Consider the following 20620-nt stretch of genomic DNA (forward strand, 5'->3'; position numbering starts at 1 on the left):
TAAACCTGTCAAATGGAGGTTTGAATCCTTCACGTTTTGAACACCCAATGAATGTCACCATGACGAGAGTTTTCGCCCAATTGAGTCCGAGGTTGGGCGGGTTTTGTCTTAATTTCTAAGGCTATGAGCAAGGTGGATGAAAACTGGGAACCAATTCTCCTCCGAGAGCGGTGGGAGGTTTTTTCCCCGAGATAACGATTGGTGGAACATGTCTTTTTCCCCTCCCATCACGAATAAGTGTGTGTGAAGGAGTTTGTCGTTTCTCCTTTGCTGTCAAAAATTTACGGGGGGCGGGGGTTAATCTTGTGAAATTATTAGGGATTTAATTCATAGCGAGCTATAATTTGCAATCATGGCAACAGCAATTATCAGATCCGTGTGGAGGAATAAGGTAAGAGTGCATTGTGAACAGTTTATGGGTTGGTTTGGTCCCAGATTCTTTGTTTACACAATTCTGTTCCTTGCTCGATAGTTTTTAGTATCCAGCGCATTCCTGGAGTTTCTTGCCTGAAAGTCATACAAGACACTTCTCGTGCGCTTATTGCTAAAAATATGCGGTGTGTTCTAGCTGTCTTTTCCAAATTGATTGGTAACTAAAATTATCCTGGCAGTGAGTGCCGCATTATTAAATTACATGTGATCATTTGATTTGGAAATAGAGATTGCAGAATAAAAGCTGCTTATACTCAGGTGGGCTCATGCAAAAAAAAAAAGTAAAATGCTAGATTTTTTACTTTCGTAAGGATAGGTCAAGCAAGGTGTGCTCAGAGACTGAAGTTCAGATGTGCTTGTGATCTTGTCGGTATAGAAACTTCCTAATATTTAAATTCCTGCCTAGCTTAACCCCCTCACCCAACACGCACTTCATCATTTAGGTGTTGTATCAGAACCAGTTCTCCCTGATCACTCAGTGTCATTTGTCAAAAAAGGAAAATGCTGCCTCTTCCGTGGCTGTAAGTCTTTTTCTGCCAGTACTTCTGGTATTCTTCAACAAAATCATTCTCTGATCTGAAAAAGAGGGCTCATGCAAACAAACAAGAGTCATGGAACAGTAATTTGATCCATACATGCTTAACCTTTTATCATTTGCTGAAGTGCATTTTCACATTTCAATTTGACTGCATAAATGTATACAATATTTGCTATCTACACCATCAACAAAAAGAACAAGAGCTCACAATTATTAGAATTTAAAGAGTCTTATTTCAATCAATTTTTTTTTTGACTGCACTGATAAAAGGCTTTATTGTAAATCGGCGATTAAAAGCCTTTTTGGTTATTTAAAGATACACATTATTTCATCAAGCTTCTGCAGGGTATCTAGTTCACTTGCTTCTCTAGATCTTTAGATTAGGATAGTTGAACACTCTGAAACAAGGCAACAAAACTAAATAAAATGAGAAAAATACAAATTCTCTTTTGGATGTATTTTAAACACAAATGACAATTTTAGATAAGTAACTCCCCCCAGCCAACCTTTAAATGCAAAATTTGAAGGTTAAGAGAAAATCATCCAGAAGCACTGTCAGGGGTCATAAGATACAAACTGTGTGTCACTGCCGAAGTTATGCAATAGGCCTTAAGGAGCAAAATGTTTGCTGTGTTGTGGAGCCAGCACAGTTTGAGATTACAGCTTTAAGTAAAGGTGGATATAACATACTGTATTAAGGACAGTGGGAAAATGTTTGAATTACAACATCGAAATAAAGACTAGGGGACAATCATAAACTGATTTTTTAAAGTTTGACATTTTTTAGACTGATAACTGGAGGCACGTTTTGTACAAAATGATTTGTACGAGTCTGGAGCAATCTTCCCAGCCATGTTGTCGAAGTCGATACATATCTTCTTTCAAGACACAGCTGGATAACTTGAATCAGCTGCTCCTAGCAGCCAAACTGGGCCAACAGCCTCTCGTTTGTAGCCTTTCTGATGGTTTGATGTGCACTCCTTCCACCCTTTCAAGGCAAAGTGTTTTATACCGAGATTACTAATTAGCAAATGGAGAAAATGCATATACAAAATTCCTTACAGCACTTTTCAGTTATGGTGGGGATAATTGTAAAATATCAATGTGTTTTTATTTCAAATGTTCTTTTCATTTGTAGGCTTCTTTTTGTGGACATAGGCTGTTTGCTGTATTATTTACAAATTTAACAGTTCAGTAAATGATTTAAAAGTAAAGGTTTATATGTCGGGTGGCACAGTTGCTCAGCATTGCTGCCTCACAGAGCTGGGGCCCTGGCTTCAGTTCCAGATGAATGCTTGTGTCCGTCCGCTCTGCGAGTGACTGGCGTCCCGTCCAGGGCGTATCCTGCTTTGTGCCCGTTGCTTGCTGGGACAAGGAACCTGAATTGGAAGAAGCGGTCTGAAAATGGATGCCTGGATTGTTTTATAGTTCATCGAATTTTCAGTTGAGTTAGATCTAAGAGACCTCTAATAAAAGCTGAATGAGTGTTTGTTTTACCTTTGTTACTGTACAGTATTTTCAGCTTCAAGGCCATGTTGCTGTTTTTCTCAATGAATGCCGATGAAGGACTTTTGCAAAATCTAACGTGTAGTTTAGTTATACGACAGCTTCTTTTCTGCCTTCTTACCAGCGTGTTTACTTCACTAAGCTTATCTTTGCCATGCTCTTGTGTTCCAGGTGCCCCTTGGTGTTGGGCGAATGTACTTCTCCTCCTCTGTGGTGAGTTGGTCCATTTCTTTCATTTTATAAATTAATGGGAAGAAATGCGATGGTCAAAATTTCATTTCTATTCTGCTGTGCATCCAAGGTAATGTAATGTAGTCTCTGTTGATTTTTTTCCACGTGAATTCAGGCAGTTTAGCCTTCACTGTGATGAGAGGCATCTGGGATAATAGGGTTTGTTGTTCATAAACACTATTATTGTTGTTACTGGGTTCTTACTGCATGTGATGAAGCTCTTGAATTATTTACAGTTTTCTTCCTTCCACAGCCCACAACCAAGCTGTTCATTGATGGAAAGTTTATTGAATCCAAGAGTTCAGAATGGATTGACATTCATAATCCTGTAAGTACCCATTAACACTTCCTGAACACTTGTATAAAGGGAAGGATGCATTAAACCTTTCAATTTCAAATGCTTGCATCCTTATTTATGAATTTAATTGACAGCATATTTGATTAACTTGGCAGTTTCACTTTTTAAAAGCCTCCCGTGCCTGCTACTCTGTGAAAGAGGTTAATTACAAACACCTGCCATGATGCAATGAGTTACATTCAGATGGCTGATCTCTACAGCTGTGCACTTTTAATCAGCCTCTGTCTGGAATATGTGACTGCTTTAATCCCTTTATGTTGTCCTTAAATAGAAAATACTCTAGTTTAGTTGAAGATGTATATTCTACCATGCCTATTAATTATTGACTAACATTTAGTTCAACAAGTAAAAACCCAGCCAACAGAAAATATACTATCATTTAAGACAAAGTTACATTTAATCGTTACATCATGCTGAAAAGTATGTTTTGTGTTTCACTATGAAAATCTACTATTATTGTATTATGTAGAAATACTAATAATTATTTTAAGAACTTGTATGTCGGGTAGCACTGCTTAATAATTAAGCAATATAATTTTCTGAGTTCAGCAGTTATCTTGCTGTAACCAAGCTCTAAAGGTCAGTCTAGATATGGAAATGGTGTTTGTCTGACTCCAGCGGGCATGGCTGAGGACAGCCTGTGATGTAATCTCAAGAAAAATAAGTAAAATAAAAATCACAAGTGACATATTGGTGACGTGGGTCTGTCATACCATTGGCTTTACATCATTATTGTGTGTTATCTTTCTGCCATTTACTGATTTACTTTCAACCGTTTGGCAAAAGTGCTTTTTCAAGGAGCTTTGCTAAATCCTTACTGCCACAAGCTAGTTAAATTGGCCCTGGGTGCACAAAATTACAAGAAAAGTCTCTCTGGAACCATCTTAATTCTGTCATCTGTAACTTTAATGCATCACACCAAGGGTAGGGAACAAATGCTTTGTTTCTGTAGGGTATAGAGGTACCTTCCAAACAGCACCAGATTGGCACCTGGAAAACACAAATTCTTATTTAATTGGTTTCATAATGCTGCCAGGGTCAGAGATAGAATGAAAACCAGAAACAAAACGCGTCACTCAAGGACCAGAGTTGCCCACCTCCGCACTGCACAATCAGAGAATGGGAAGGAGAAAGAAAAAGCGCGTCGTTGGGAAACAAATGTGGTTTTTTCCTGATTTCTAGTCCCGATTTACCTGCTGTGGGGTTTGCTGTTCCACAGGCCACGAATGAAGTGATTGGCCAAGTGCCCAAAGCAACGCAGGAGGAGATGTTGGCTGCTGTGAACTCGTGCACCAAGGCCTTCCACTCCTGGTCAGCCACCTCTGTCCTCACCCGTCAGCAGATATTCCTGCGCTACCAGCAGCTCATCAAAGACAACCTGGTAAGAGTCCCACCATCACTGTGGGGATTGTCCTTTTCTGTCCCAAAATGAATTTGGAGGAAAGGTCCTCCTTGTGGCCTTTTCCAAACCCGCAGGAATGACTTTGTGCTTGTTTTGCTTCTTCTTCGGACTCCCCCGAGCTACCTCTACGTCTCACCTCCAGTAACCTCCCCACCCTGAGTCTGTTCACATCGCTGGTGTTATTTCCAGAAAGAAATTGCCAAGCTGATCACTCTGGAGCAGGGGAAGACGCTGGCGGACGCAGAAGGAGACGTATTTCGAGGACTGCGTGAGTCCGCCCCTGTCGCGTTTCTGTCCAAACACAACCACTAGCAAGACCGGCCTGTTGTTTTGTGTTTGTTTCTGACTGAAGGTAAAGTTTACTTGTGCCAACACAGCAGTTTTTCTAGTTATAGGTCTAGGAAGTTCACATGCAGAATGCTCCCTCTTTGTCCCTATTTTGAAGGTTTGCAGAAATCTGGACTTGAAGTGACACTTTATGCCTGTGATTGACATTGGGGTGGAAGGTTGGCTTTTTGGTAACGTCAGACGCAGGGAGTTTGGTCCCAGCTGTGCTGTGATCTGGGTGTTGTAGTTATGCCCCAAGATGCTGAAGCGCTTGGTTCTCTTGTGCAGAGGTGGTGGAGCACACCTGTGGCATCACGTCTCTGATGTTAGGAGAGACCCTGCCCTCCATCACCAAGGACATGGACACCTTCACGTTCCGCATGCCCCTGGGCGTCTGTGCGGGCATTGCGCCATTCAACTTCCCCGCCATGATCCCCCTGTGGATGTTTCCAATGGGCATGGTCTGTGGAAACACCTACTTGATGAAGCCCTCCGAGAGAGTTCCAGGGGCAACCATGCTGCTTGCCAAGCTGCTGCAGGATGCTGGCGCACCAGACGGCACGCTGAATATCATCCATGGACAGCATGATGGTAAGAGCACTCAGAGTTTCCACTGACCGCCCTGAGTCCCAGCGATCAAGTCCTGATCTCTATCTGCACAATCTTACTTCCTTTGTTGTCCCAGATGGGAAATTTCCTTTGCAAGCAACACAATACACAATACATTTAACTCAACGTGAACTCATTAATAATTAAGAGACATACGTGTTTGATGAGAAAGAAAAAAGTAAAAATATACAGACAGTTGTCCACATTAAGCAGGTTAAGAGCTGTGGGAACAAAAGTGAGTTCTATTGCATTTGAATCAGGCTGTCTAAATCGACGCCCAGATGAAAGGCACTCAAATTCACTGTGCAGGAGGTGGCCATGACAGTCAGTGGTTATATTGCCCTTCTGCACTATTTAGTTGACATAGAGGATTTTCGCTTCTCAGTCCTGCTCTCTTTTTTTTATTGTGTTTCTTAAGGTTACCTAACAGGCTGGAGCAGTGAATGTAAGGACAGATTAAATAAACGTTCTACATTGTGCTCTCTTTACTTTGTCCATTGATTTCTTACCTTGCCTGACTGATTGCAGACGGTATAGATTTTGGTAATGTGTTGGGGATGTCTGTTCGCCCTGTTTACTGTAGAAATAAAAACCACATGTAGTAACATGACTCCATTTGCAGAGACAGAAGCCCATGCACTTATATATTAAATATATTTTTCAGTGAACACCTGATGCAGAATTTCTCAATAAGAGGAAGGTTGACTGTGCCCAGAAGCCCTGATGATTTAACCCGAATCGATGTGAAACTTTTGTTTTGTTCCAGCTGTAAACTTCATCTGTGACCATCCTGCAATCAAGGCCATCAGCTTCGTGGGCTCAAACCAGGCAGGAGAATACATCTATGAGAGGGGATCCAAAAATGGCAAACGAGTGCAGTCCAACATGGTACACATCTGGCACATAGATACCTCATTTGACATGCTTGTTAACAGATAATAGTAGAGTTTTCAGGTGAGTAGCTGCGTCAGCATCCGTAGGCTGCAAAGGAACAAGTAATAGGTTTATTCCCTGCTGAAATGAGAAGAAAGAAAACACACCGTTTCGGCTGTGGAGCCTTCTTCGGGTGTGACAAAGACAGGGCAGACGGCAAAGATTAAATAGCACAGGAGTTCAAAGGCTGGGAGAGGGGAGGAGGCGGCAGCAGGGGAGAGGCAGGGAGGCCACTCAGGTGGTGTGAGAGGTGAACGGAGGGGTGAAGTCGAAACCTGCATGTGAATAGAGAGGATTACATGAAAACAAGTCTGTCACTGAGAGAAGGGGGAAGGTGTGAACCAAGTTTCAGGATCATTTTTGTTTCTGGTGTCTTTCTGCTGTGGGAGTAAAGAAACCCTTCTTTGAGAGCAGAGACGGAGAGATCAGTGTGATCATGGCTGTCTGAGGTGAAATGAGAAACTATGGGCTTGGAGGAATCATCTTCACAGCCCTAACATGTTCTCTGAAGCGGTCTCCTAGTCTCCTTCCGGTTTCCCCAACATAGATCGCTGGGCATTTCCTGCAAGAGATGAGGTTGCTGGGGGTACAAGAGGTCGCCTGGGTGATCTGGAATTGTGCTGAGTAACTGAGTAACATTTTCATCTAGAACATTTCTAAACATTAGAACTCTTTAAATACTTCTCTATTTCTGTTTTTGTCCAGGAGATGGCAGTGTAGGCTAAAAATTGTGATTCAACCCCTCGCTTTCTTCTTCATTGACCGTGTTTGGGCAAGAGATTTTTCTTGGCAATAAAATATTATCAGATACTTTTTAATGCTCTGTTGAAGAATGATGCTGGACTGAAGTTCGGAGGCATTTCAGGGATGTCGAAATTTGGATCTAAGCAAAGTACTCTGCAGACTCCAATTTTAGATTCCCCCAAGTAGTTTAGTAGTAATAAAATGAATGAGAGGGGTAGAATAGTCTTAAGATGGACTTAATTCCCGTTAGTGACGTGTGCCTACCTGAAGCCTGTTCCTTCTGTTTCCAGGGAGCAAAGAACCACGGGGTGGTGATGCCTGATGCCAACAAGGAGAACACTCTGAACCAGCTGGTTGGCGCCGCGTTCGGCGCAGCAGGGCAGCGCTGCATGGCCCTCTCCACCGCCATTCTTGTGGGCGAGGCGAGGGCCTGGCTGCCGGAGCTGGTGGAGAAGTCCAAGAAGCTCCGAGTGAACGCAGGTACCGTTGGCTGTGGGGGTCCCTGCCTGATTTTGTAGCTATAGCTCTTTTCCACAGGTGGTTTCAAAACCTAGAAATCCATGGGGAGAAATAAGCAGACTGATTGAGAAGTATAATTACTTCAGCCCCGGAACGTGAGGTGTACATGCACTTGAAATGATATATCTCTTCATTGAAGTAGCTACTACCTTAAGGTTGATGATTCTTTGTAGTTGTAAATGGCTGCTTTTAGTGGCCTTCTGTTCCACCCTGATTTCAGAAGGGGATCAACATGCAAAATGGAATCATGCCCCTTTCTTTGCAGTAAAATTGCGTTGAAATTGAAACTCCCCTGTAGGTTTGTGGGGCAGCCCCCCCAGCTCGCAGTCGGTATCTTGCTCCTGATCCATGTGCCGATTCTCCTGTTCCCCAGGGGACCAGCCTGGTGCAGACCTGGGGCCCCTGATCTCCCCTCAGGCCAGAACGCGAGTGTGTGAACTGATCCAGAGTGGGGTGGACGAGGGCGCCTCCCTGCTGTTGGACGGCAGGAACGTTCAGATCAAGGGCTACGAGAGGGGCAATTTCGTGGGCCCCACCATCCTGGCCAACGTCAAAGTGAGGATCAGTCTGTTCGTCCAGCGCCACTCGGCTTCCCTCCACGTCATCAAGGGACATAGTTCAGTCTTTTACTCAGTTTATAACCATCAGTTAGATGGTACCGCAGGCTTTTACTGAAGACGCTTTGTGGCGTGGGTTGAAAGGGCGTTGTGATTTACAGCCCTAACTTAAGTCATGTGCACGAATTTGCAAGGTATGTTTAAGTTGACTGTCATGAGTAAAGTGGCTTCCTGGCCAAAAACAATGTCACAGTGTATCTTTTCCCCTCCCCCCCCCACTGTCCTGCCCTTTAGCCCAGTATGAAGTGCTACACAGAGGAAATCTTTGGACCGGTCCTGGTGGTCCTGGAAGCAGAGAGCCTCGATGAAGCTATTGAAATGGTGAACAGGAACCCGTATGGCAATGGCACTGCCATCTTCACCACTAATGGAGCTACGGCCCGCAAGTACACCCACGAGGTGGATGTTGGACAGGTAGGAGCAGCACTTTGGTCATTGGCCAAAAAATCACTCTAGCCTGAGGCTGAGGGAATTTCAGTGCAGGACACATTAGTCTCAAATCCCATCAAGAAACTGAGGTATGCTGCTGATTCATTATGTGTACATTCTGTACCAAAAAGGTATTGTTATGTGTTGCACAATTGTTTGAGAGCAAACATGTTTTTCTTTTAAACATAGATTGCTGCTGCCAAGGGCAGAACCTCTGTGATCTTGTTTTTGCAAATAATCTGTCTACATTATACTTTTACCGGTATCTCCGGAGATTAGTATTCAATATCAGCCTTCTTTAAGCACATTTATTTTTTTAATCCGCCTTAAGAAAAATAGTTCTGGCCCCCAATCTGCAGCCTGCAACCGTTGGGCAGTGAAGAGCATTTCGTCCTTCCCTTTATGATATTCTTAAGCCCAGCAGAAGTCCCTGAAGCTTGATGCCACAAAACCACTTTGCTTTTGATTTCAGCCAGGGGACACACTTCTATTTTCAGAATTACACCCACGTTTGAACAATTCTTTCAAATAAAGAAACTTCCAGCCCTGAAAAAGAAAATCTTTTGCTAAATCTGCCAGATTTTACTTCCAGTTATCTGCCACTAGTTAAATGGCTTTTCCAAATAACTTGATTTTAGTTTTCACATTGTCTTTTTGTATTGTGATGTACCCGTATGCAGCTATTCATTCAGATTTCTAATGCTGGTTAATTCCGCGTGCGGCATGTTTTTCTTGAGATAGTAAGAGATTACTGTATATCATATTGAAATGCCACCTGTTTATTGAAGTTTTGGAATGCTGCCATTATCTTAGTAGTTTTAGGGTGATTCTGATGTGAAGACGTTCAGTCGTAATCCCTCAGATGGTAGGTTTGATGGCTTGCTGGTGTGATGGCCACAATGTGCTGTGCTTGGTGCAGGTTGGAGTAAATGTTCCGATCCCTGTGCCTCTACCCATGTTCTCCTTCACTGGGTCTCGAGGTTCATTCAGAGGGGATACAAACTTCTATGGTAAACAAGTGAGTATTCTACTGTGTGTTATTAAAAAATATAAATATTACAGCCAAGGTGTAATATACCATGTTTGGTCAAGACAATTAATAGATCATTTTAATTTTGAACAGTTTTGTTAAAGAAGGATCCCCCACTCCTTGTTAAATAAATTAAAATGAATGTACTGTAAATGCCTTTTGATAGGATCCAAAAAAACGAAGAAATTAAAAGTAACTGTTTCTTTGTGGGGAGGTCTTTATTCCTTTATAGATGTCATCAGAAATAGCACCAAAAAAAAGCACAAGCTGAACTCTTTATTAAAGGAGGCACAATGGCTGGTTAATAAAAACAACAACTCAAATCTAAGAGGGTGTTCTGCTTTCTGCAGGGAATTCAGTTTTACACTCAGATCAAGACTGTCACATCTCAGTGGAAGGAGGAAGATGCCACTCTGAAAAGCCCTGCTGTTGTCATGCCAACCATGGGACGCTAGGAGAGCCGTTCTGAAAAACTTCTGTGAAATATCGATGCAAAAATGCAACTGCCATAGATCTGGAAAAGAATGTAACTGACGGGCAAGCCTAAATAGTTAGTGTCAGAGGCAATGTCTTTTGTTTTAGTCTCCTTATTCCTTTCTTGCAGGATGTGCATCCTCAGTCTTAGTGTATACTTGAAACACACAGTCATACATTTCATCTGTTAGCGTTGAGAAAGGGATGGTAGACCACTGTGTGGGGTCTTCCATAAGGAACTGGGAAAGAGTGCCTTTTCAGTTACTTTCCAAGGGAGGGTTCTGTACAATTTAGTTAATGTATCTTAAGCAAGTGACACAGCAGCGCCAAACCTTTGATTTAGGAAGAATACATGCAGTGCTCTTTTCCATTTTCTTTGGCATCTACTTACCATGTATCAGTACTTTACATTGTATGGTTTGTGTGAGAATAACAGAACTTATACCCTGCTATTAATATCTGGGGTAGGATACACTGCTTTGGTAACATGTGGTCATTGGATGTGCCCACATATTGTACCTCAGGATGTTTGTAGTCCTTGCTGATGAAATTTATTTTGTTAGGAATTTCCAGTGAGTTGAATGGGTTTTCTGAATATCTGCTTTAAAATCAGAATTTTTGTTGATTACTGACACATTTTCACCAAAAGCAGTCATTGTTCTCTGATTAATTAAAAAAAATAAATTTCAATTAAATTGTCTTTCTAAAAAACACCCTTGCTTCAGAACCTTGATCCCATTTTTTTTACTGCTGACCTTCTTACATGCCATGACGGGACTTCAGAAACTCTTTACAGTACGATTTACACTGAAATCTGGTCCTAAACTGTGATCAGTGCATTGAATGTGAACAATGTCAGGAAATAATTAAAACTTAAAATATTTTGACTTTTGGGTGTGATCTGTTAGTTAGCTTTGTTTTCAAAGTCACCAGTTTTATGTTAATATGCATTTCTTTCATACACTTGTAATTTTCAGTTCCTCTGGTAACTTGAATTCTTTAGCCCCACAAAAAATAGAACTGTTTCATTGCTTTCGGTTAAAGAAAAACTGCTTTATTATTAAAGGAGAGAAAATGCCAAAGGAAACGCTGGTGAGTGTTCAGTAGTTCACCTTCCACATAATTGTAAATTCCATTCTTTCTTCATGTTGAAAGATGTGTCATCCCCTGAAAATACTTTCCATGTACAGTAAGATTGTGAAGATTTAGACTGCAATGCATTCTCAAAGGACAGATTTATATTTTATTTTTCTAGTCCTTGTATGTGTCACGTAGTCTGAATATCTGGCAGCACACCGGCATGAGATGGTAGTTCGGACACTGGAGCCTGGGTGATAAAAGTTACACTGGGAGTCTCGTCCTGAATCCTGTGCGGCAGAAATAAGAATCCATCAATAATTAAATGAATACGTAAGATTAAGATGCATTAATCTTCTAAATCATGCCTTTCAATAGCACATTTCAAACTCTTCAGTACTGTACTAATCGTAGGCTTTACAGGGGGAAGAGTCAAGAGCAGCAGAAAAAGACACTCTTGAGCAACTGCTTCTATGCTGTAGTTATAGAAGAGGAAAATCACTAATTGAATCGACTTGCTGTTTTTTAATAAATATTTTTGTTTGGCTTTTTTTACAAATCTAAATGTATATTTTTTCAGGCTTACTTCCACGTCATCTTCATTATAAACCTGCTCGAGGTTCTTTTTTTCAGAGAATTGTCTCTAAAACCTATCCTACCAGAGCTCATGGCTTGTACCCTGTTTGCAGGTTACAGCAGGTCAGAACCTGACAGTGGAAATTTCCCTGTGACTTGAGCCACCAAAGCCTTTATGTGCTTCTCTGTGAGGAAAAGTCCGCATGAAATCGAAAAGAATGTGCTTCCCTCCCGAAAAACAAAATGTTTTCCAGCTGTTCTTTGACCACGAGTGTTCAAAGAAATAAACCTCTGCCGCACGTGAAGAATGGCGGCGAGGCCAAAGACACTGTGCGGAGCCAGATGTTTGTTTCCGAGCACGAGCTGTGGCTGTCTATTTTTACTATCGCACCAAACTCTGTTTCTCCCCCTTTTCTGAAAGCTGCTTGTTGGAAAAATTTGGTTAAAACATAACTGATGTTTTATGGTGCCTGGTTAATTCAGAAACGGCTGTTTAATAGATTAAAAAAAAGGAGGCAAAGTTTTTCTCCCGGACTGGTTCACATCAGGATCCACCGACACCGGGAGAAGAAATTTGGAGGCTCCCAAATGTGACACTTTCTGGTGTTAAAGTCTAGATGTGGATTTTTATTTTGAATTTTAGTCGTTGTCCATGCAGTTTATCCTTATAATTGATCTAAAGGTATGGCATTCAATTCAAAGCCTTGCTTAAATCAAAGAGAGAAAGTTTTCACCTTCATATACAGTACATTTTGAATTTTTTGTTTTCGAAGGGGGCACATTCTTTTGTTAATTTCAAAATTTTGAATCAAATCAAAATTGTGCATTTACACAAATAAATAAATAAAACACTCGTAATAATTCTATATGAACTGTCTACACCTTTAGAAGACACAGAAACGAGGACCTAAAGGCACAAAAAACAGAAGTACCTTGTTTTGAGACCATTCATTTTGGCAAAGAGTAGTCTCAGCACTTTCTCCTTCTGCTCCCATGTCAATTCTGAGATATCCACCCTGTTGCTATGTATGTTCACCCTACAACAGAATTTAATTTCTCAAAGAAGTAATTGCCAACAAACAAGTGTTGCTGCAGTAAAACTGTAATAATCTGTACACTGTTATCGTGACCTACAATGACAAGCAATTTTGTGTTGAAATGGTAATACTGGAATACAATATGTACAGCATTCATGTGCATTTACCATTGTAAATTGTATTAGTGATGAATAATGATAAATATATGTATGCATACCAACATTACTTCCATCAATCCAGTAAGCTGGAGCCTATCCCAGCAGCGAGGACAGGCAGGACTATAACCTGAATTGCAAACCAGACTAAATCCAGTCTGTCACAGGGCTAACACACAAGCGTTATTTTTCCCATTTTGGAACCACCTCTATTTTTAATAAAATATACTTGTATATAAGTCTAGGGGCCAAATAAAGTATTGTAATAAAATTGATGTCTGCTGCTCACTGTTAACTATGTAAAACCATAGCACCTTGTGAAACACCCAATCTTACCATTTCTCTGCTTCTTCCAGGTCAGTGTAGACACTGTTAGTGCTATGCTGGTTTTTGTTGAAGGTCCTGATTTTGGGGTACTCCTGCCTCCCTGCTCGGCCCTCCTGCATTCTCTTCAGGTAGGCATCCTGTGCTGCTTGCCTGTATTGCACTCGGCTGGCCAGGATCTCCTTCCTCACCTGGTCCAGAGCCTCCTGGAAGAAAAGCTCCACCTCTGTGCGCTGCTCCACAATGTTCTTCGCCAGCTTCTTCACCCGATTCATCTCCCGGTCCTTCATGCTGAGAAGATGTTGGAGTTTGCTGATCTCTACCTGGCCTGCTTCTGTAGCAATCACAGCCTGCCGCTTGGTGTTGTTCTTCTCAGTTTCAAACTCGCTGGCCATAAACCCCAACGCCTCCTCCAGTGTAGCTACCTTCCTCTGCAGCTCCGCTATTTCTTCCTTCTGTTGTTTCAGCTGGGCAACTTTCTCCTGCACAAGTAACTCATTGGTTTCCTGAGAAGAAACAAATGGTGTACAGCAATACAGAAGAAAAGAATTGGGTTACTGATTAGACACACATTGAATTTTGGCGAGTGAACACACAACAAAAAATGAAACACTATGGCATAAATAAAAAATGAATTAACATCATATGAAAAGGTCTGCTGATACCTGTAACAAAAGTAAAAACACATAAGATTATTTTTTTTCTTAGTTCTTCCAAGCTGTCACACCAGGAATAGCTGTACCTTATGCTGTGCAAGGTTGTCATTTTCCTCTGCTAGTGCCACTGTCATTTTCTTTAATTCTTCTGCTTCTTTTATGTGGTAGCTCAGTGCTTCATTAAGTCTGACATTCTCTTTGAACACAGAGCGAGCAGCATCATCCAGTTGCCTGAGAGAGAACAAAAGAGTTGCTGTTCTCATGATCAACATGATTACAGAAACAGTCACAGAAATCAATCCTTCCCTCTTTATCTTCCTATTTAGAGTACCTTTGTCTTTAATTAAGACAACTTTTGTGACTTAATACTCACTACTAAAGATCATAGCAGTGTTTGTAACATGAAAATCAGTTACAAAGGTAAAAATTAAGTGTGAGAGCTTAAAGCTCACTAGGGACTTTGGTGGACTCTGGTGGGCTTTGCACTGTAAAAGAAATTTAACGAAGTTAATCCACCTCTGCAAAGGAATCCCAGTCACACAGTTAATGGCATAGTACAGATTAGAACCAGTGCCTTCTAAACTACAGAGACTAACCTAGACCAGGTATGGTACCAGGTATATGGTACCAGATACACTTGCAGGTGATTAATACAGAAGCTTGAAGATCTTATTTTATAGAATGCTTTTTCTTTCATCGGGAACATTGCTAAACGTACAGCTGTAGCTGTAAAACCAGACTGCCAGATACACATGGCATAACCCACAGAAGACTCTTTATTGCAAGTTCTCCCCCATTACAGTTGTAATTATTGGGTCAGGTGCAACATGCTGAAAAATAAGAGTAATGTGGTTCAGATAATACACAACATTTTTCTATAAATAATATTAATTTGTCATGTTTTAACACTGGAACTGTTTCTTTAACATTAAAATTAGATCATGCAATTCTACAGATAGCAGACTTACACAATGGCTTCATTATGAGCTCTCTCTGCCAGCTGCATGATCCTCTGCTCAGCCTCCTTCTCCAGGCGAAGCTGTGGAAAACATAACATGCAATGTCCACATCTCACTCAGCAAACATCACCCCTAGTTCCTCAAATAAGCATTTTTTATTTATTTATCTATCTGCATTTAAAGCAATGCAGAATTCAAATCTTGACAGTGAATTTAGTTATTGCAGCTTCCTGGTTTAGTATGTCACATCACAAACTGTGCTGTAGAAGCTGCCAAGGATTTAAGGCAAGTAATGCCCAGAAAACCCCTTGGCTGCTTTTATTTCTGTTAAGGGGCAACTGATTAAAAGGCCTTTGCACTTACTGTGGGCTACAGTACAGATTCAATATAAGAGTTTGAATTCATACAACTAGCCTACCTTCTCACTAAAAAATCTATGTTCCATTCTTGCCACGGTTTCCTTGTGATTCTTGTCTGCAACATACATGCTCTCCTTTATCTAGACAGAAAACAATTGTAAAATGTCAGTAGTTATAAATACTGTTATTCACCTCACAGAACAACTTTCAGAAGGCTGTGAAGGTGCTGCATAGATAAATTAAATTACAGACCAAATTTGATCATGTTGTGCATTGCAGTTTCATAGTAGTACCAACAATTTTTTTTACTTCAACAAAAAAGAATTGATGAATTTCGTACTGGTTATTAAGGATTGAACGAAATTTCCTTGTTTTGTTAGTTCTATGTTCTATGAGGCTTAAGAGAATATTCATTTCATTCATTGTCAGAAGGCCTAGTATTCCCGGTAAAGGGCACTGGACACTGATACTCTCCTGGAAGCACAAGACACACAGTGGGACTACACCATTGACAGGACAACTGTTCATCACAGGACACACACAGAACACGATAGAATATTATCCATGTAATTGTCTAAAATTAGCATAATAATAAACATATAATAGTATACAAATATGCTGTAACTGTCGCTTTGAAGACTCTTGATGAATAAAGGTTAAACAGTATTTTTTCCAAGTGTCTTAAAATGAAACCAAAAATGTACTTTAACTATAAAAAGCGCATTAGCAGCTCTCCTTCCTTTGCATTCTCTTGTATCTTCTATGCAAATAAAACTGTATGGAACACTAACATCATCAAGCTCCTTTTCCATCTGAGCTTTCTTCTTGCGGAACTCCTTGATCATCTTCAGCTCTCCCTGGATCATACGGAACTCATTGGATCTTTTTTTGAATCTTTCTTCCAGTTCATTCAGCTTATGTGTGTAGTCCTTTACCTGCAATAGACAGCCAGGCCGAGTCAGCCAGAGTAGTCAGACATGACATCAAATAGAAAGTATCACTGAACTGAAGATCAACACTCCTGTTACTTATGAAGCGGCTACTAGTAAACATGGAAGTGGAAGAAACTAATCAGTTAATGACGTCAATCACTGTATCACACCTGAAAGCAAAATGAATAATAATAATTATTATTATATAATAATAAGAGCAGTCATCACCATTCACACCACACTCATTCCATACCCAGTGATTCAGCAGTCCAACCTATTTTCACCTAAGATAAAAAATAGACATAAAAAAAGAAACTAACTGCTTGTTTTGGTCATATTCAAAAATAATATATCCATTGTCTTGAACAACTGAGTCATTTTTTCACTATGAATAAACAGGAAGTTGATCTTTAAATTCAGAAGTAGGTATGACCTAATCCTCTGGAACATGACAGTGCTACTTACAGTACAACTAGTTGCAAAAGACAAAGTTTATTATCAGGAAATAGCTGCACATATCATTCAATCCCAATATTAATATTTTAGTTGGAGATGAAGAGTACCCACATTTCAGCTTTACTACAAACATCTACCGACATTATAATAATATATTGTGGCATGGAGGTTCTCTCATGTGAGACACTGAAGACTGACATACTTCATTGCTTAGTGGAGAAACAACTTTAAAACCCTTATCTACTTCATTTAAATACAGCACATTTGCCTCAATGAGCCGCATATAATTTGCATTTCATAAAATGGTTTGTGTGTAGTCATATAAACCGAAATGAAAAAGTCACTAACTCTAAAGGATTTTGACAAGTATTATGGAGGTCTAATATTTTTAAGACTGGAAGCTTTATTTTTTAAAACCGTGTTACTTAAAAACCTTTAATTGCACTGTGCTTTAGCAGATTTATTTGCTGTCTTTGATATTTTTTATTGCCTTTCACAAAGTGGTGCAAACAGCAAATTGATGGAAAATTCCTGATGAATATGAGCGCTTTGATTGTGCTGCTGACTTTCTCACCCTCTAGAAGCACATGTTTATCTCCTTAAATAGTGACACGATCCATCATACTCATGTTCCCTACTGTACTTTGATGTTGATGGTTTCCATTACTAAAGTCTTCTAAAACAAATTGTTTTATCACTTTATGCTAAAAATGACCTTGAGGTGGGGCATATAATACAATCTTCAATTTATAATGCAACCACAACAATATTTTCCAGTGTTAATTCTATATGGGCTAATGGGGCAATGCCTTAGTTTCTAAATGGGAATGTTTTAACTTGGTCCAGACCAACCTTTATTTTCCAAGCTACTGAGGCCCGTTTTTACCAGCTGCATGAAGTAATAGAGGGCGATGGAAAACAGCTGTTCACCACTGTTGGGGATTTCTAAATTTAAGTTTATCATGTACTTTTGATAGTCCAGTTATGTGATTGCTCCAGTGATTTGGTCATTTGATTCACCCTTTAACTGTGACATAGTAAAAGCATTAGAAAGGATTACCATCACCCCCAGAAATTTATGCAGCACATTTTGAGGGACATGTTTCGAAAAGACTGGTTTTCCAAATGTGTCCATCACGCTTGCCAAAAAAGGAAAACACACTAGCAATTATAGCACAAACAATCCATAAGCCGTCGAAGAGATGAAGAAAATTATATCAAAATTTGTATACATGTTCCAGGCTCATGCAGGTCTTAATTATGTGTTTTTAAGGCCACAGAAATGAATTAGTATAATTTCAGGGTGTATAATTGAATATGTAGTGTTTTTGTTTTTTGTTCTTTTTTACTTAAAGGAATACAATAAATGTGTAATTAAAAAGAACAATGTTGGTCAAACATAATATTCCATCACATATATATTGTTGTTCTTGTGCTGTTTTTAACTACCATTAAATATATATAATACACTAAGTAAAAACAACAATAAATATAATATAAAGTTGTGATTGGCAAGGTTTATGACAATGTACTCTGATGTATGTAGCTAGCAATGGGCATACACAGAACTGATCCATTCCCATTTTAAACCTAGTTGCACTATTCAAATCACATTGCTCCCTATTCTCTAAGAAGGGAAAAACTGATGTTTTTTCATGTTTGAAATCATATTGTTACATAAATGATTTATTTATAAAGTATGATATTATTGTAACATTATGTTGACCAGGACAAAAAAGTCAAAAAGGCTTACCAGCTGCTCATTCTCTTCTCTAGCCTTACGTTTTTCTTCTCTGAGTTGCTCTTCTAACTTCGCAATCTGGAAAATTAGTGTGAACAACAATGCAGGCAAAACAAAATTGCGAGCAGCAACATTGCATAAGGTAAAATAACTACAACAAAATGTAGTGAGCAATCATCAAATTCTCAGAATACCCATGATCCATGTCATGCTAAACATGAATACAGGAATTAATTAATAGTGACTAATGTGTGAAATTAAAGTAACCAAATTACTAGTAATAAAAAGTTTTGTACTTGTCTTTACAGGAGCATAGCTAATCTTGAGATACTTCAGAGATTCCATATCTCTGACAAAACCTTCATTACACATTGTGAAATACAAAAACTGTAAATTTGCTGTAAACAGCAAAAGATAATTACCATATATAATGCTAGTTTTGAAAGCAATACATACGGTACTAATCTTGCCAGAACACTTTGTATTACCTTAATCTTGCTTTAGCATATATTTACAGTGGTGTACGATCAACTTAGGGATAACTGCTTAATTGCTTCAACTGGAGCCAAAAAATTTTACAAGTAATAGTATTTCTGTGAGATTTAGTCATCCAAAAACAAATGTTGTACATGAAATACCGCTAGTTACAACTGTATAATTTCCCTCATTTCTGCATATGGACTAAGACCTGCATGGACATCACTGACTAATACCTACCCTAGTATTCCAAACAGTTGAGAAATGTTCATCATAGGCCTTTCTGCATAATTAACAAATTGTTAGCATTCATTAATGTTGTTGACAACTTAATCCAAGACTGCTCATTGTCAACAATTTACTTGATTGTTGTCAATATCAGCACAAGATTCATCATTATGTGTATGGGTTAATTACTGTAAGTATTAACACACAGGCTATGTTTAGTGTTCGGAGGTTAAGGTTTGGGTAGACTGAATACTACTAACATCTACCCTCGTTTACGAAAACCATCAATGACACCTTGACCCTTCCCTACCATTTCATCTTTCCCAATGTCCTTCTTCTTTAGGAAGGCGATGACCTCCACGGTATCCTTCTCTGTGCGGGACCGCTGGCCGGTGAGCTCGTCGTTGGCTCTGGCCAGTCTGCGAGCAGCGTCTCTGTACTCTGCCCGGGACTGTTCTGTCACGTTCAGCCTGGCTTCCCACAATGCAGCGTTCGCCTTTGCCTTTTCCATGTCCGACTCCTTGTCAACCTTAGACTCCTGCTTGCCATTCTTGTTTCCTTTGCTGGAGATGCCTCAGATTAGTCAAACGTGCTCTGAACCCTTGTGCATTGTATTATACCTAAGAACATCTTCTAAAAGTGTGAAGCATTTAACAGTACAGTACTATGAGAAATAAGTGGTATGAGAGAAAAAGTAGTTCACATTTAGTGCTACCATTTAGTTGTATTGTCTACATGTTTATATATGTTATTTACATACAATATAACATTTAAAATCTAAAGTTTTATTATTTAAACTTTTAATGTGTATAGAATCAATCTTTTCTCCCTAAAGCTTTTATTACCTGGTATAGTTCACCACACACTATATGCCACAAATGTAATAAAGAAAACACAAAGTAATATTATTGCTGCCCTAGCAAAGCACACAGACATGGAAGACATCCATACCTTTTTTTTTAATTATTTTATTCTGTAATTTAGTAACCGCTTCTTGTGTAGGTGAACGTTTTTCAAATTCATCTGAATGTGGGAGAGGGTAACATTTCTTGGATTTGTTTTTTAATGAATAAAAAAACAACAAAAATATATTTAATTGATATTTTCCAACGCATTTAATTTCATGCAAACGTATATAAGATGTCAACATGTGGTAACTATTTTTTGACACTTTTAATTTGCAGTAAAACAAGAACTGCCAAAGAAGAACAGAAATAACCTTACCCTTTTCCCTTCTTTCCTTTTTTCCCTTTCTTCTTAGGCATTGCTTACAGTTTTGACCCAAAGGAAAAATAAACTTTATATTAGTTTTTGTCCTTAGCTTTTACAGCGCTTTATTTACGTTCTGTACTGTCACTATGGAAACGAACCATTTAACGCAGAAACAGCTGACGTTTTACCCAGATTGTGCTGTTACCCCGGAAACAGAGCCGGACATAAAAAATGCACACAGGAGTGTTTCTCGCAGAAAGTTCTGACGTTTAACACAAGATC

General features: G+C 39.6%; 2 protein-coding genes across 2 annotated transcripts; one reads left to right on the forward strand and one right to left on the reverse strand.

Moving 5' to 3' along the window:
* The first annotated feature begins 215 nt into the window (after positions 1-215).
* aldh6a1 (aldehyde dehydrogenase 6 family, member A1) lies at positions 216-11036 on the forward strand. The gene is made up of 12 exons (XM_006632214.3): positions 216-391; positions 2648-2689; positions 2961-3035; positions 4285-4446; positions 4657-4735; positions 5083-5385; positions 6170-6291; positions 7371-7560; positions 7973-8154; positions 8451-8630; positions 9565-9663; positions 10026-11036. Exons 1-12 carry the CDS (start codon positions 353-355, stop codon positions 10128-10130), a joined length of 1578 nt encoding a protein of 525 aa, XP_006632277.2. The 5' UTR covers positions 216-352; the 3' UTR covers positions 10131-11036.
* Positions 11037-11181: 145 nt separating this feature from the next.
* On the reverse strand, positions 11182-20517 carry LOC102691405 (basal body-orientation factor 1). The gene is made up of 10 exons (XM_006632370.3): positions 20351-20517; positions 19437-19689; positions 18434-18499; positions 16084-16227; positions 15352-15432; positions 14943-15013; positions 14061-14205; positions 13331-13824; positions 12735-12839; positions 11182-11516 (listed from the first exon to the last, which is right to left on the reverse strand). The coding sequence occupies exons 1-10, from the start codon at positions 20389-20391 to the stop codon at positions 11417-11419; spliced, it is 1500 nt and encodes a 499-aa protein (XP_006632433.1). The 5' UTR covers positions 20392-20517; the 3' UTR covers positions 11182-11416.
* Between the last annotated feature and the right edge of the window lie 103 nt (positions 20518-20620).

This window comes from Lepisosteus oculatus, chromosome 8 (assembly GCF_040954835.1).
Source record: "Lepisosteus oculatus isolate fLepOcu1 chromosome 8, fLepOcu1.hap2, whole genome shotgun sequence".
NCBI lineage: Eukaryota > Metazoa > Chordata > Actinopteri > Semionotiformes > Lepisosteidae > Lepisosteus > Lepisosteus oculatus.